Source organism: Pezoporus wallicus, unplaced genomic scaffold (genome assembly GCF_028554395.1).
Source record: "Pezoporus wallicus isolate ANWC-B61680 ecotype Strahan unplaced genomic scaffold, APGP_CSIRO_Pwel_v1 contig_5958, whole genome shotgun sequence".
Classification (NCBI taxonomy): domain Eukaryota; kingdom Metazoa; phylum Chordata; class Aves; order Psittaciformes; family Psittacidae; genus Pezoporus; species Pezoporus wallicus.
In genome coordinates, this window is record NW_026638491.1 from 248,359 (window position 1) to 262,045 (window position 13,687).

At 37.9% G+C, this 13,687-nt stretch overlaps 1 protein-coding gene across 1 annotated transcript in view; it reads right to left on the bottom strand.

Moving 5' to 3' along the window:
* Positions 1-13,687, bottom strand: part of PPFIBP2 (PPFIA binding protein 2) — an 87,322-nt gene that overhangs the window by 26,246 nt on the left and 47,389 nt on the right. The window contains exons 5-6 of the mRNA XM_057410906.1: positions 7,764-7,895; positions 129-221 (exon numbers count right to left, since the gene is read on the bottom strand). Of these exons, the coding sequence (XP_057266889.1) occupies positions 129-221; positions 7,764-7,895 (225 nt within the window). The remainder of the gene's footprint in view (positions 1-128; positions 222-7,763; positions 7,896-13,687) is intronic.

Here is a 13,687-nt window from a genome sequence, read left to right on the forward strand (position 1 = left end):
ATTCCAAAGATGGCTTAAGAAAACTTGACTCATAGTAGGCCCTGACATAAGGCAATTGTAAGAAGAGTAAATATTTCCCTTTCCAGCTGAAATGTCTGTCATTAGTAAATGCCAAGTATTCTGCTTACTTTAGTTGCTTTTAATTTCCACTCATATTGATTTCTTTCATTTTCCAGTTCTTCCACTTTTATTTTGAGGTGTCTAAGTTCCTGAAGCAAACCCTGCAAAGAAGGAACAGCAGGTGTAAATAAGATTTCTCTGGTAGTTAGTAATTTTTCATAGTCCTGAACTAAAGATCATGCATGAACCACACAGTAGTGAACACTGAACCACCACATCAAAAACTGTGACCTAGTCTTAGAAGACAAAAATCTATTTTGAATTGAAAGATAAGGAATACTTTCTCAAACCCTCCACTTGAAATTATGAACAAATTTCCTATCTGTATTAAGGAAGATAGCTGATCTTGACGAAGTCATGCGTATCTTGGTGAAAATGAGCCAAAAAATCTGCAACTGCAGTCTCATGTAACATCAATTATCACGGTTTTGTTGCAGAGTTAGTTTTATTTGGTTTGTTTTGTGTTTTTAAGTCTCATTTTGTTTTTAAGCCACCTCATAAAGTAAGCAGAAACATGCAGTACTAAAAGACTACCGGACTGCCAAGTTGACAATCCTTGCCCCAAGCAGGTGTTTAAACTGCTTACCAAAAAATATAACACTTAGACAAAATAGTATCTAGCAAGTTACAGGCATTTAATACCATACACATACAGTCAAATACGACCAGAAATATGCTACTTCAACTGTTAATGTTTGCCACTTCGCAAACTGAGTTGAGGTAGCCAAGGGCTGCACCCAACCAGGGTTCCTAGCCTTCTCCTCTATTCCTCTACTCCTGAGAGATGAAGTTGTCTCTTAAATATCACTCTGACAAGACCAAATGTCTTCAAATGAACTCAGGAAAAGAAAAATTTGGAAGCTTAGCCCAATTTCGGAATGCTGTATAGCATATATATTGAACAGCCATACTAATATCTTGGGTTAAATTATTTTGAATGACTCCCAGATTTGACTCTCATGATTTCTCCAAATGCGGCTTGTAGTATAGTCTAATAGTTCACTAATCAATTCTGGACAGAAGCAAGCCCAGAAAAATAGCACTATTTTCAAAATAGGCATCATGTCCAAATGAATTACTTTTGTAAAATAAACCTATGAGAAAAGTTACTGAAAAACTCCCTCACAATATAAGCAGATTGCTTATAAAATGAGTTCTGGGGATCCAAACTGTGACCAAAGAGAGGTTGCAACTAAAGCAAATCAATTTAAAAGCAAATATTGAAATGGAAATTTTCAGGCATTGTTAAGTGGTTTAGGCAAAGTAGCTTTTGTTTTGACATGTGACAGTTTTGGTCAAATACAACTAGGATCTGTAATGTAAATTCAAAAATGTTTTCCTGGTAACTGCTAATGTCAAATAATAAAGAAAAATGTGCTGGATTTGCTATTTTAAAGGTGTTTTTATTATGGCTCCTTCCATTCATTTAGCATTATCAAAGGCCACATTTCAGATACTCTTACCTAAAACTGTATTTCATACCTGTGTAAAGCTTTTAAGACAGTGAAGAATTAATAATCTGCGTTTAGAGAACTAGTTAGGATACACCACCATGCACAGCTAGGGTGACTGTGAGGAAAACTACCAAACTACCAAACCATGCTAGCATGCTGCATATCAAACAGATAAATCTCAACTATGGAAAAAACCCAGCCCCTCAAATAATAAATTAAAATCCTCCAACCTGCACACCACACCAGCACTACAGACTTACAAGTACAGTTAGATTCATAAAAAAACTGAAAGTGCTTAGGTCTTACAGATACCTGTGCCTTAGTAGACAGACATCAATGGTGACCCAGTTTATTAAATGGGGTTGGGGTGTCTAGGTTGGAGAGTTTCTTTTTTGTTGTAATTTTTAAGACCACCTCACTCTTCGGTAATGAAAGCCACAAAAGTTAATGCCAGTAATTCACAACACAATCCTGGTTAGCAGAATTTAGTTTCTGCAAGAGTAGAGAAGAGGCAATACACAGGCTAAGGTGCACTTCTCGTACATTGCACTGAGAACAATTCTTCTGGCTGAGAGTCTCTACCACTGATCTTGGACTAGACTGAGGACCATTAGGTGTCAAGTCTGGTTTCCTATCTTGAGAATTTCTTTCTTGGATTCTACTATTAATTTCCAGCTGCAGTCTACACATCTGCTCCTGTAGCTCACTTATTAGGTTCACTACTGACTGAAAACATGGGAAGAAAGAAAAAAAAAGAGACAAAAAAAGATTTAAAAAAAAGTGAGAAATAAAATGATGCAAAGAAGACTTCTACAATTGCAGCACGAAGAAACACATGAAGCACATCAAATCAAACTGAAAAAAAAACCCAAGAGATTACATATTTTCCTTTTGTTATGGTACATGTGAATGGATTTAAATCTGGAATATTGCACAGAGCTACAGGTTACATAAAACAGAGTCTATATTCTGCACTAATTCATGATTCTGATTCTAATATAAAGAACAAATTTGGCCCCTCAGTTTTGGAAGCTTTTACAGTCACATGAAGTCTGATATCAGGAAGAACTGCAACAGAGGCACACTTTTGCTGAAATGGGAATTGATTCCATTCATTTATATAGCCAAACCATTCACTAGGAAGAAATTGCTAAGTACTCAGATAGGGCCATAACCTACTCCTCACAATTTATACACAGAAATTACTAGTAAAGCAATTCTGTTTCCAGGTCTAGCATGGGTCAGAAAAATAACCCTATTACTAGCTTGCTAGCTAGGCAGTATTTTGACATGGAGAAAGAGTTAAGCAACATGCGCAGGAGAAATCAAAGGATACTACATAAGAAAAAGTAATTAAAGTGCACCAATTTGCTGGCCAGATTCTTGGATTTGTGTGTTTCAGTGATACAAACAAAAAATCCAGCTACAGAAAGCAAACCGAAGACAAGTTTTAAAATGTATGTAACGTTTCACTTAAGTTCCGTAACTCTGTAGTAAATAGTGCTGGGTAATTTCTCAGGTATTACAAGTTTGGAGTGCTTTTCTCTTAATTTTCACATACATTAACAATATGTGTTTTGTGATTTCTCAATCTTCTCAACTGGAATAAATCTGAGGAGATTAATCCATCTCCAAAAGGGGGGGAAGATTTTAGTGGACAGGGCAACAGAAGACATGGCATGTTTCTTAGAATTTTCTTCCTTACAACACACAGAAGCCCTCTTGCCATCTCAACCCTCTGGTGAACCAATAATCATACAGCTAAAGAACAGCTACTGCAAGGACAGGATGCTATTCCAACCAAGTGTATAACACAACCAATCTCAAATTGCATCAACATCCACAGCCAACTTCAAACATTCACAAAGATTTCCTTTCAACAGTGTATGCGCCAGATACAAGGGTTTCACATCAATTATTTTTTTTAGGGCACTGTGCTTAAAATGAAATTCAGGAAAACAGTTGCATATATTTAACTAACTTACATATTATTCTTAGTCAGGATCACAATGTCTGATGCTTATACTCTTTCATCCAATCAACTCTTAATGTATGTAAATGAGGATTAGTTCCATAAACAACCAAAAAGCATTAGAAAGAATACCGGCTACACTGGCCACTTTGCAGCAATACAATAGGACACTGGTGGGGAGAACCTCACCTAACTCATCCTCTTATTAGGAGTACTGCAAAGTAGAACACCTGTAGTACTGGCTGTATGTACAATCTAGATGCTATCCACAACCCCTCCACCTTGCATGCTCTAATCTTGTTTCTTTTTTACCATCATCTCCACAATCTGATACCTCACTGAGCAGTACCAACTGGCGATGACTGGAATCATTAGGACACACATCCATCTTCCTTGCTTTCTTTCAAGCACCAAGGCTTTCGTTTGTCTTTGACAGAACACTGTTAACCCACACAAGGTTCTAAAGAAGGACTGCTCTAACAAGATGCACAGACATTTGAGCACAAACTGACATCTGCTCCAGTTGTGCCAACTTGGGAGAGATCAGAAACACTTTGGATGCAACCTTATCATTCTTTTCCCTATCACCTCACATTAAAAACAGGAATTGGAAACACTCTGCATCCATACAGACTTCCCTCAGGGCAAACTTGACAGTACAGAAATGACAGAAATCCTTACCCAGTGGAGGATAAGAAATCTATGGAGGAGAAACAGATTAACTTCAGCTGCAATATGTGCCCTTACAACTTTTTCTAGCTTCAAGGTAGAAAAGGTTTCTCTTTTTGAGATTCCTTTACAGCATGAAAATATATTAACATACTATATCTTGAATTTGATTCAGGTGAGACAACACACCAGACTCCCCAGTGGGAGTCAGTGGCTCACTGACTCAAGTTTCTTTGAAACCGCAAGTAACTATGCACTAGATATTCAACAGCTTACAGCAAGCATCAGATCCTTAGGAGGAAAAAGCAAAACCAACAAAATTTATCCTATGCCAAAAAAGAAAGGCTGTTAAGCAAAATGAAATGGACAATCACTTCTGCAGTCTCCTGGTAGTGATAGGAGGTCTCTTGTCTTCTGTGTTCAGGTAAGGCAGGCATCTGGGCTGCATTAATCACTTGATAATGCTGATCATTCATACCTTGCTGCGTTAAGAAAACACATTTCCAAATTTTTTAAGGCTTCTCAAGTAAGAGAAAAGCTGCAAAAACTCCCTTAGGTGGGGTTTCAAAAACCTCCACAGAATTGCTGTGGCAAAAATAAAACATTATTCCACAATAAAGGAACTAAAATGACAAAGTCAACAGTGAGACAGTCCATTTACAAGCAGCTATTCTCCTAGACCCTGTGTTAGATATATAAATAGATGGCACTTTAAATTTAGCATGTGCTTTCAAAGAGCCAGAGACAAGTGGCATTCAGTGTGAAATTAATACCTTTGAGAAGAGGTTAGAGGCGCTTAATAAACTCCTTGCTGCTAACTAAAACCAAATTTAAACAACAGCTGCATAAGATAAAGTGAAATGAACCTGACACATTAAAACTTGCTCATATTGAGAAGGATATCTTAATTTGCTTTGTTTCCCCCCAACTCAACCAGACAAATAATTCTATAGCTAAATTCCATGTGACTGGAAAGAGCTGCTGTGAAATAAGCTGACATAAAATTAGAGTACAGAGCAAACATGTTTGAGCTGAATTGTTCTGCAATGTCACATTTAATTTTAAACTTTTTAAAAGCCATTATTATACTTAGAAATGGCACGGTCAGCCATGGAGTATAATTAACAAGTTGTCTGAAAGGGTTTCACTACTGGATACCTCTATAATACGTGCACTAGGGTGAAAACTCAGGACTATTACCTTCTGATAGTAGCATATCTATCAAATCCCTGTTCTGCTCACCTCTGTCAATCCTAAACTCAGTCTTGAAAGCACGAATTGGCTGGCTGCAGTCTATAAAAACAGATTCAGCACTGTCACCCGTAGCTGTATTCCACTTATTTAAAAACACTAATTGCAATTTCATTTGAGGTACTGTACCTGTAGAAGAATGCTGAAGTACCTACAACATTCAGAGATTCATTTCATTTGGTCACTGTCAGTTTGGAGAACTGTCTCATTCTGAAGCAAGTAGGTTATCGCAACACAACTGCGTATGTGTAAATGAGAGCAAACTAAACATAGACTGAGTACCTAAAAGTGGCTTACTCACTTAGAAAGATGTAGTTGGGCAGAGAAGACAGGAAGTTCAGGAAGACACTCAAACTATTACCAAATTTAAGCAGCAGTTGTAGTCTAACATTATAAAGGAAACATATCAATAAATTTCATTCTTATGTTTGAAATAGTGTTTGTATTGAAAAATTAGTGAAATTTACAACAAAAGAAGCTGTAACAGGGTTAAAGCATTAGAATTCAAGTAAGCATCCAATCTGACTGAAAGCAATCCCTGTTCATCTTTTCAAATTAGATTAATGCTTATTTAGGACAGTCTGAAGTAATTTTTTTAATGGCTCAACAATTAAACTAGAAATGATGTTTATTTCCCACAGCTTTACTTACTCATTTTCCCTGCATTGTATACACAGGTTTGCAACTTTGAACAGGCCAGAAATCTAATCACATCTTGGCATAGTTAATAATTCAGGGCATACTTAACACAATGATTCTCAACTTTTCCCTCAGATTAGAAGCCTTTTCCATCTCAGCAGGAACATTTCCTATTACTCAGCAATACAGCAAAGGCTTCCAGGCCCAATAACGCTGAGCTTTTCCATCCAAGGGGGTCACACACCTTTTTGCAGTATCAAAAGAATTTCACAGCTCATAGCCTCATCCTTACCACAGGCCCAGACCTACTTAAAAGTTCTATCAATGCAAATGCACTCAAAACCGCTGTTGCCTTCCAGAAGTCGGGCTGACTCTGCATGTCCTGCAATAATTTAGGCACCCTCATTCCATTACATGTTGGACACCAGGAAGAGCTGAAGGCTTCTCAGAAAGGTGGCTACTGAGAGTAGGCTGCAATCTGTAGCAATTACGTGCTGCACAGACCTGTTTAGATTTTCAGGTAGTAAGAGACAATTATGGGTGAAAGAGCACAAGGTGGCCATAGATGGTAAAAACAGCAGCTGGTGCCTCCCTGGCTTGCAACCTCTGCCAGGGATTGCTCTCTTTAAGCTATCTTTTGATCTCTAAAGAAAACTTCTGAGGATAAATAAGTCAAAAACCAAACACACTCCAAACATATTATGTCACCGCAGGTAAATTACTTATGCATGCTTCTCAAATATTCCACTAGTGGCATTATGGAGATCAAACAGTTTTCTAACACTGCCTGGATTTCAAATTCTCCTGTGTCAACATGGAAGTTTTTTCAGTCAGCAATGTATGACTCTTGGACCTAGCAATCTTCCCTTGCCAGTTGGCTCCTCCTTCTGTCAGTTGGTTCCCTTACAGGACCATTGAGTAGAGCAACGCATGGCAATTCATATGAATTACTTTCTTCATAATCGCTTTCCTTCCCAGCTCCCCTCTGCTGCTCATTTCCACGATTCCACATTCATGTTTCTCTGTTTTATATTCTTTCTTAATCAATATGGTAAAAAGCAAAGCTTCTTTGATGACCAGAACTCTCCGCATATGAAAGGGAACAAGGATTAGAATTGCCTCCAATGCATGTAATTTTTTTTTTTTTTTCACTATTTATTATGTAACCACAAGGGGAAAGGCTCATTTGAGGAATATGCCCTGCCCCTTGTCCTTCCCTCCCAAGTGCCACGAATGCATTGAAATCACCAAGGGTGATCATCTAAGTGTTTGTGGCACCACTGATACTACTGGGCTGACAGGTCTTCTCTGCCACATAAACGAGGAAATAGAAGAGCTCTCATAGGCTGCACATGGCCATGCCAGCCAAGCTTATGTGAAAAGGAAAGGGTTAAGTGAATGGCAACTGTAATGTATGCTTCTGGAAGGGACTTTGTGCCTTGATTAAAGCCAAACAGCAACCTCTGGAAGTATAATGAGAGAGGAGAAAAGAAACCAAATCCCAAAAATGCATAATCATATTCTTCACTGAATTCACAGGATCAATGGCATGGACGGAAAATCCTACTGCATGCCAATTTCAGCTCGAATGCTCAGGTGCATGACAGCATACCAGAGACATGATAAAAAAGGACAACAACCTAAGGAAAGAAACTCACCTCAGCTTTGTTCTGTTTCTCTTCATATTCACTCTGCTCCTTTTCCATACCAACCAGTTTAATCTTCAGGTCTGAAACTTCAGCCATTAAGTCTAATTTTTGAGTCTCTAGCGACGTTCGACTTAGCAGCTCCTGAAATCAAAGCAGAACATTTTCTCTGGTTATTTAATTGAACACTGACAGAATGCTACATGATTTATTGGCAGATCCATACTAAAGCCTCTACCCCATTGTTTAACGCTTTCAATACAAAAGCAAAATGATTCTCTTAGAGTCACAATTGCTATTGCTTTACAATGGAAAAAAAAAGCAGCAAGATAGTTCTGATGTAAGCATCTGCTGCTGGCAGAAAAAGTAACTAAAACAAAACAAACAAAAAAAAGGATTATTGGCAAATTCATACTAAAGTACATTTCCCTACCTCTCTTCACAGCATCTATTTTTTGACCTGTTTGAACTGCGTGTTTCTCAGGTTTTCATGCAAACATTCTCCCATGTTAATGGCTAGGCCGCTGTGGTCTCTGCCATATTTCAGGAAAACACATGGCAGAGTTAATCCCCACGCAAGCCATGAAATCAGAAAACAATACTAAGGCTAGGCAAACACAAACCTACATAATGCCACACAACACATTACAAAAGAATTGGCTACTTCCTAAAATACTCATCAGAAAAAGCTATGTTTTAGTATTACAATTAAACATTTTAGAACTTCTTACGATGTGTTGTTTGATAAAGGATATTACAGAATAAGCACCCTAACCAAAACAGAGTGCCAAAGACATGCAGCAATTCAGCAGTAATACTAGCAGTACTTGGAAGTTTATATCATGTGGTACTTGGTAACTTCTGAAGACTGTACACTGTGGAGGGAACAGCAGTGAATAAAAAGTGTATCCCCAAACTGGAATCTAAAAGGCAATATCTAGACTGAGTAACAGTGTAGAAATAATTGGCCATGAGTTTTGCTTGTGTACCCTGAGTTTGTTTTTGAGGTTGCAAAGAGATGTGTACTTTGGACCCAGTGATACCACTGTGTTTGGAAAACATTCAGTAATGACCTCCCCTGCATCTTTCAAAACATCTTCCAAAATATAACAGAGTTTTATGTTAATGCTTCTATTGGTCTCCATTTTCAAACAGTGGAAAAAAAACCTCCAAACCATTCAGGACTTTAAGCCTTACTGGAAAATCAATACTTACAGTGCCTAAATAATTTTTACAAAAGAACACTGGTTTCTAAATGGTTAAAAAATTTTTGCTAACTCATAACTCACATTAGTGTTTTCATCATGTGAAACACACAGAGGAATCACAGCAGATTCTGCTTTGAATTACATAGAAGTGACTTAACCTAAGTTGCCATAGCTATTCTGGATCTATGCTGATGTTACCGAGCGATCGAAACTGCCCTGTCCATCACACTTTTCTTATGTCTTCCTCTCCCATAAACTGCACAGTATGTTGTAGACCATTTCCTGGAGCCACAGAACCCAGAAAGGTTATTAAAAAAATTACACAGTTAAAGTGTATTTGGAACCTAAATCTACTCTACAAGTCAATTATTTTAGTCTGGTGGGGAATACTACTCAAATTAAAAATAGTACTGAACTTGCATCTGCATTGCAACACCAATTATCTAAGCCACCCACGATTCCCAGTGCCATGGCCATTCCTGCTGACATTGACAATGATATTTGTGTATGGGTGGGAAAACAAACAGAAATGTAGTCTCATGATTTGGTTGGGTTTTCTTCCTCTAAATGAAATAAATCAAGCACTGATGAGGAAAAGACAGCGCACTGCCTTTTTCTACTGAGAAACTCTCAGAGGCAGTTACCTAATGAAATTTCTCTAGTAGCTGCTTTCTACAAAGGTGAGTACAAATTACAATTCTAATTACAAGTAACTCCTCTATCTTCCAGAAAGATGCTAATTTGCCTAAGATCCATAGCAGCACATTCCAATCCAGACTGGAACAGGCTCTGTACAGCTGTGAACTTATCAGACTTCTGAAAATAAAGACATACCTATAAATGAGAACCTTAATATGAAATAAGGCCACTGAGCACCAAAAAGGTTGTCAGGGTGAGGTGACCTTGGCCCCGGTCAGACTCTACTCACTGTTGAACTGAAATATCATTTAGAAGTTGGGGTTTTTTGACACTGACATGGCATTCCATGATACAACAGGAAGATTTCTGAATAAGGCAAGGAGACATGGCATCCCTCTAGAGTTCAATGAAAGATCTACCCTTCCAGCGCACCACCTGGCATTACTCCTTATTTTTTCTATAGACCCCCAACTGACACTTAGTTATGCAATAAGGACTAATGCCTCACTCCTCTCATGCTGAGTTTAGTAGCTCCATGTGAACACTAGAGTGCTACCTGAGTAGTGAGCATTAAGGCACCTGATATTTGGGGTTTTTTTTCAGTCAACTCAAACGAAATTTTGCAGTTTGCTCTGAAGATAGAGAACCAGACTCCTCAGCCAGTGTGAACCGGCATAAAACTCTTGCCTTAAAATAGACAAAATAGCTAACTATCCCTAGCTTCTTTTCAGTGGAGCTACACTGATTTAAAACAGCTGACAATTTCTCTTGCATCTAGAGAGTCAAACTTCTGCTTTGAAAGAAAGTGCCGTTTAAAGTAAATGTCCCCTCTTGAAATGGTAACATCTGGAAGCAATTATTTTCATCTTCAAGCAGATGCTCACAGTGAACAGCTCATTATGAATGTGACCCATTTTGTTACAGAGAAATTATGGTGTATTTCAGTGGTATGATGCAATTTGAATTCAGCCAGAATAAATATGCAATTGTAAGAAAAGAAAATACAAATTTATGTTATTGGTTTTAAAGCAAAAATGATACTATAACAGGCAAAATGGTAATTTGGCCTGAAGCAGCTTTAGGAGGATCTTAATGAGCTGAAATATAGAACAGAAATAGAACATATCCTAGGGAACTTTATAAAACAGGATACCTGGTTTTAATTTTAATATGTGCTATAAGTATAATTTCATTACTCAAAATTCTCTTTTCAAAACTAAACTTTTAAATTTAAAGGGAAAAACCTATTTTCAAGTAGAATAATTACAAAGACAAGTCATGCAGAAGCTACAATATGCATGTGCCAGACAGATCAATCAACAGCAAACTATTTCAAAACACCACTGTATTTTTAAAACCTACACTGTCTACTTTTAAAGTATTTAATCATGTTTTTCAATATTCCAAATGAAACTGAGGCGTATGCTGTATATATATAACTCGCACATTGTCTTGGAAATACATAATTCTTATTAAAAAGACATGACAGAAAATAGCTTAGAAAGAGGACACTACGCTTTTCTAGGCTGTCAGCTGCAAGCACAGAAAATTCCATGATATTTAGCACTCCGCAAAAGAGAAGGAACAATCATGCCATACACTGATTGAGAAACCATAAGTAAGGTTTTAGTCAAGTGGGAGGAAAAAAAAAACCCAAAGATCCCATTTTGCACTTGTGCACTGTACAAAATACAACACTCAAAAATTCTGTAATTTTCATCCTTATTAAAATAAAAAAAAAGAAGACAGAAAGACCGACCATGCTACCTACCTGGTAAGCAAAATTCACCAAGAACCACTGCTAACGAGGACTGCCCATTTCAAGTGCTGTGTGTCAGCTGTGGTAGAAATAAGATATTTGCTTAACTGAAAACACAGCTGAGAGCAATGTACATGTGTAATCGCCATGAAATGATGCAAGTTAGTAGCAGAGAGTAAATTACAGCCCTCCAATTCATCATTTGTCCATTATATTAAGCAACAAAAAAGGACAGAGCTTCCCACAGCACTGCCAATTTGAACAGCATACACTTGGACCAGCAGATTCATGCCTACATTAACTGTAAAATAACAAAGCAGTGTAATGCTCACCTGTGTAGATATGCTGCACAACTTGGGAGCACACACTGAAAATCTTATGCCTCACCCCAGAGCAGCACAGAGCACGCTTCAAAATCTGAAACACTAAGCTAGCTTCTGGCAAGAAGTTACTGCATGCTATAAACAAGTGCTGAAATTCATCTAAGATCAGATAACTCAGGCAACTGAAAGCTGAAGGAATGATCTTTGCTGGCCAGCAAAGTTTCTGAGAAGCAAACAGATACACACTAGGTTTATACCCTGCAACCAAGACAGGATTCTGGCTCCCCCAAATATAAGACAACTGCAAAACCAGAACAGGTACACAGTAAACTGTGTTGGATTCAAGTTTCTACTTTCAATACAGCTCCTCCCTGCATTCTTTTAATCCACGGGTTTTTTAAAGTTTCTCCATTGTGCCTCACAAAGGGCATTCTCTGGCGCACTTCCCCCTGCTCCGTGCAGCCAGGCAGAAGCTGGCTGTAAACGGACCCGAGAAACAGGAATTCACTCCTGTTTGCAATCAAGCATTTCAGTTTCTGTGTGTATTTTTTAAGGCAGAAAGAATCCTAAAGCCAAATACTTTGTACATTGCAAGAGTATTTACTTGACAGAAGACACAATCATACTTACACAATGCAACTATCTGACAAGAGTCCCCTGGATTGCTTCTTGCACTTCTGTGTCAAAAATAATTTGGAAGGTGGAAATACAGAGTCAGACCACATCTAGGATTTCATACAGGTCAGGTACAGGAAAGACACTGCCACACAGTGGGAAAGCAAACTAAACTGCATGCTTTTTTACTTCATGCCAGACAACTTCCATGGGAACTATGATCTGTTAAATAAATCAAATGCAGCATGGGGATAGCAAAAAAGGTAACTAACAATATTCTTACAACAATTACCATCAGAAATGCACTTAAAAGGGCATTTGTGAAGGTGAAATCTTTATGTGCAGAAAATTCACTTTTCAAACTGACTTAACACAGTTGTCAAGATTGACAGCATGGATTCCCTACCATGAGAGGTTAAGCGCATTTATAGAGTAAAAGTGACTTATGCTTCCCGATTCTATTCTACATTTGTACACAGTACAGATGAAAGAAAAGTTGACAGCGAGTTGATAGGAGGTTCCCCTAAGCTAACATAGCAGACATTCAAGTCCCAATCTTCTCATAAAAAAATCTTAAAATTGACTGAAGTACTTGAAATTCCACAAACTAACTGGGAGCAAGACACACACACACATCATTGTTCTCTAAAATTGGCTGTAATTGTACATTTTAAAGCAGCTGAAATGCTGGGAATAGACTGCCACAGCACAGATTGTTTTCATAGGATAATTCTAGAAGTTTGGGTTTGTTTTTTTTTATTTCAAAGGCATTCATTATTACGGGCTAAACAGCAAAGCAAGTAACTATTCACACATGCTGTCATTTCCATATCCTTTACACATTTGATGTCAAAGCCAGAGATACCACTGGAAGGAAATTCAGTGAGATGAAACTGGTGTCATGCTCTCAGTCATGCCCCAGAAAATTTTCTCTTATCATTTACAATGAAGGATGATCAGGGAAATATGTTCCTTGGCCCACATCGGAATCATACTTCAGGACAGATTTAAAGTTTTGCCATTGACTTTCATGAGTTTTCAAACACCTTCTTTGTTTTTAAAGAAAGAGAATGCAAACACCTTCTAGGTAAAAAATGCTTTATCCTGATTAGTAGTGGAGCAAGCATCCTTACCAAAGCAAAATGTTGAGTTTGACACTATAAGCATCACATCTCATGAAAGTATTATCTGTAACTGTGCACACTAGGGCATCTCTGCATCTGCCACATAGGATCATCCTGTTTCTCAGACACTGCTGAGATGTATTTTCCTTGGCTCCTTTCGTAAACAGCTAGGTCAAATGCACATCTCACCATCACCTATATGCCGCACCTTAACCTTTTCAGTGAGCTGTTTCAACTCAGTAACCCAGCAGAAAGCATCCCCTTCTTT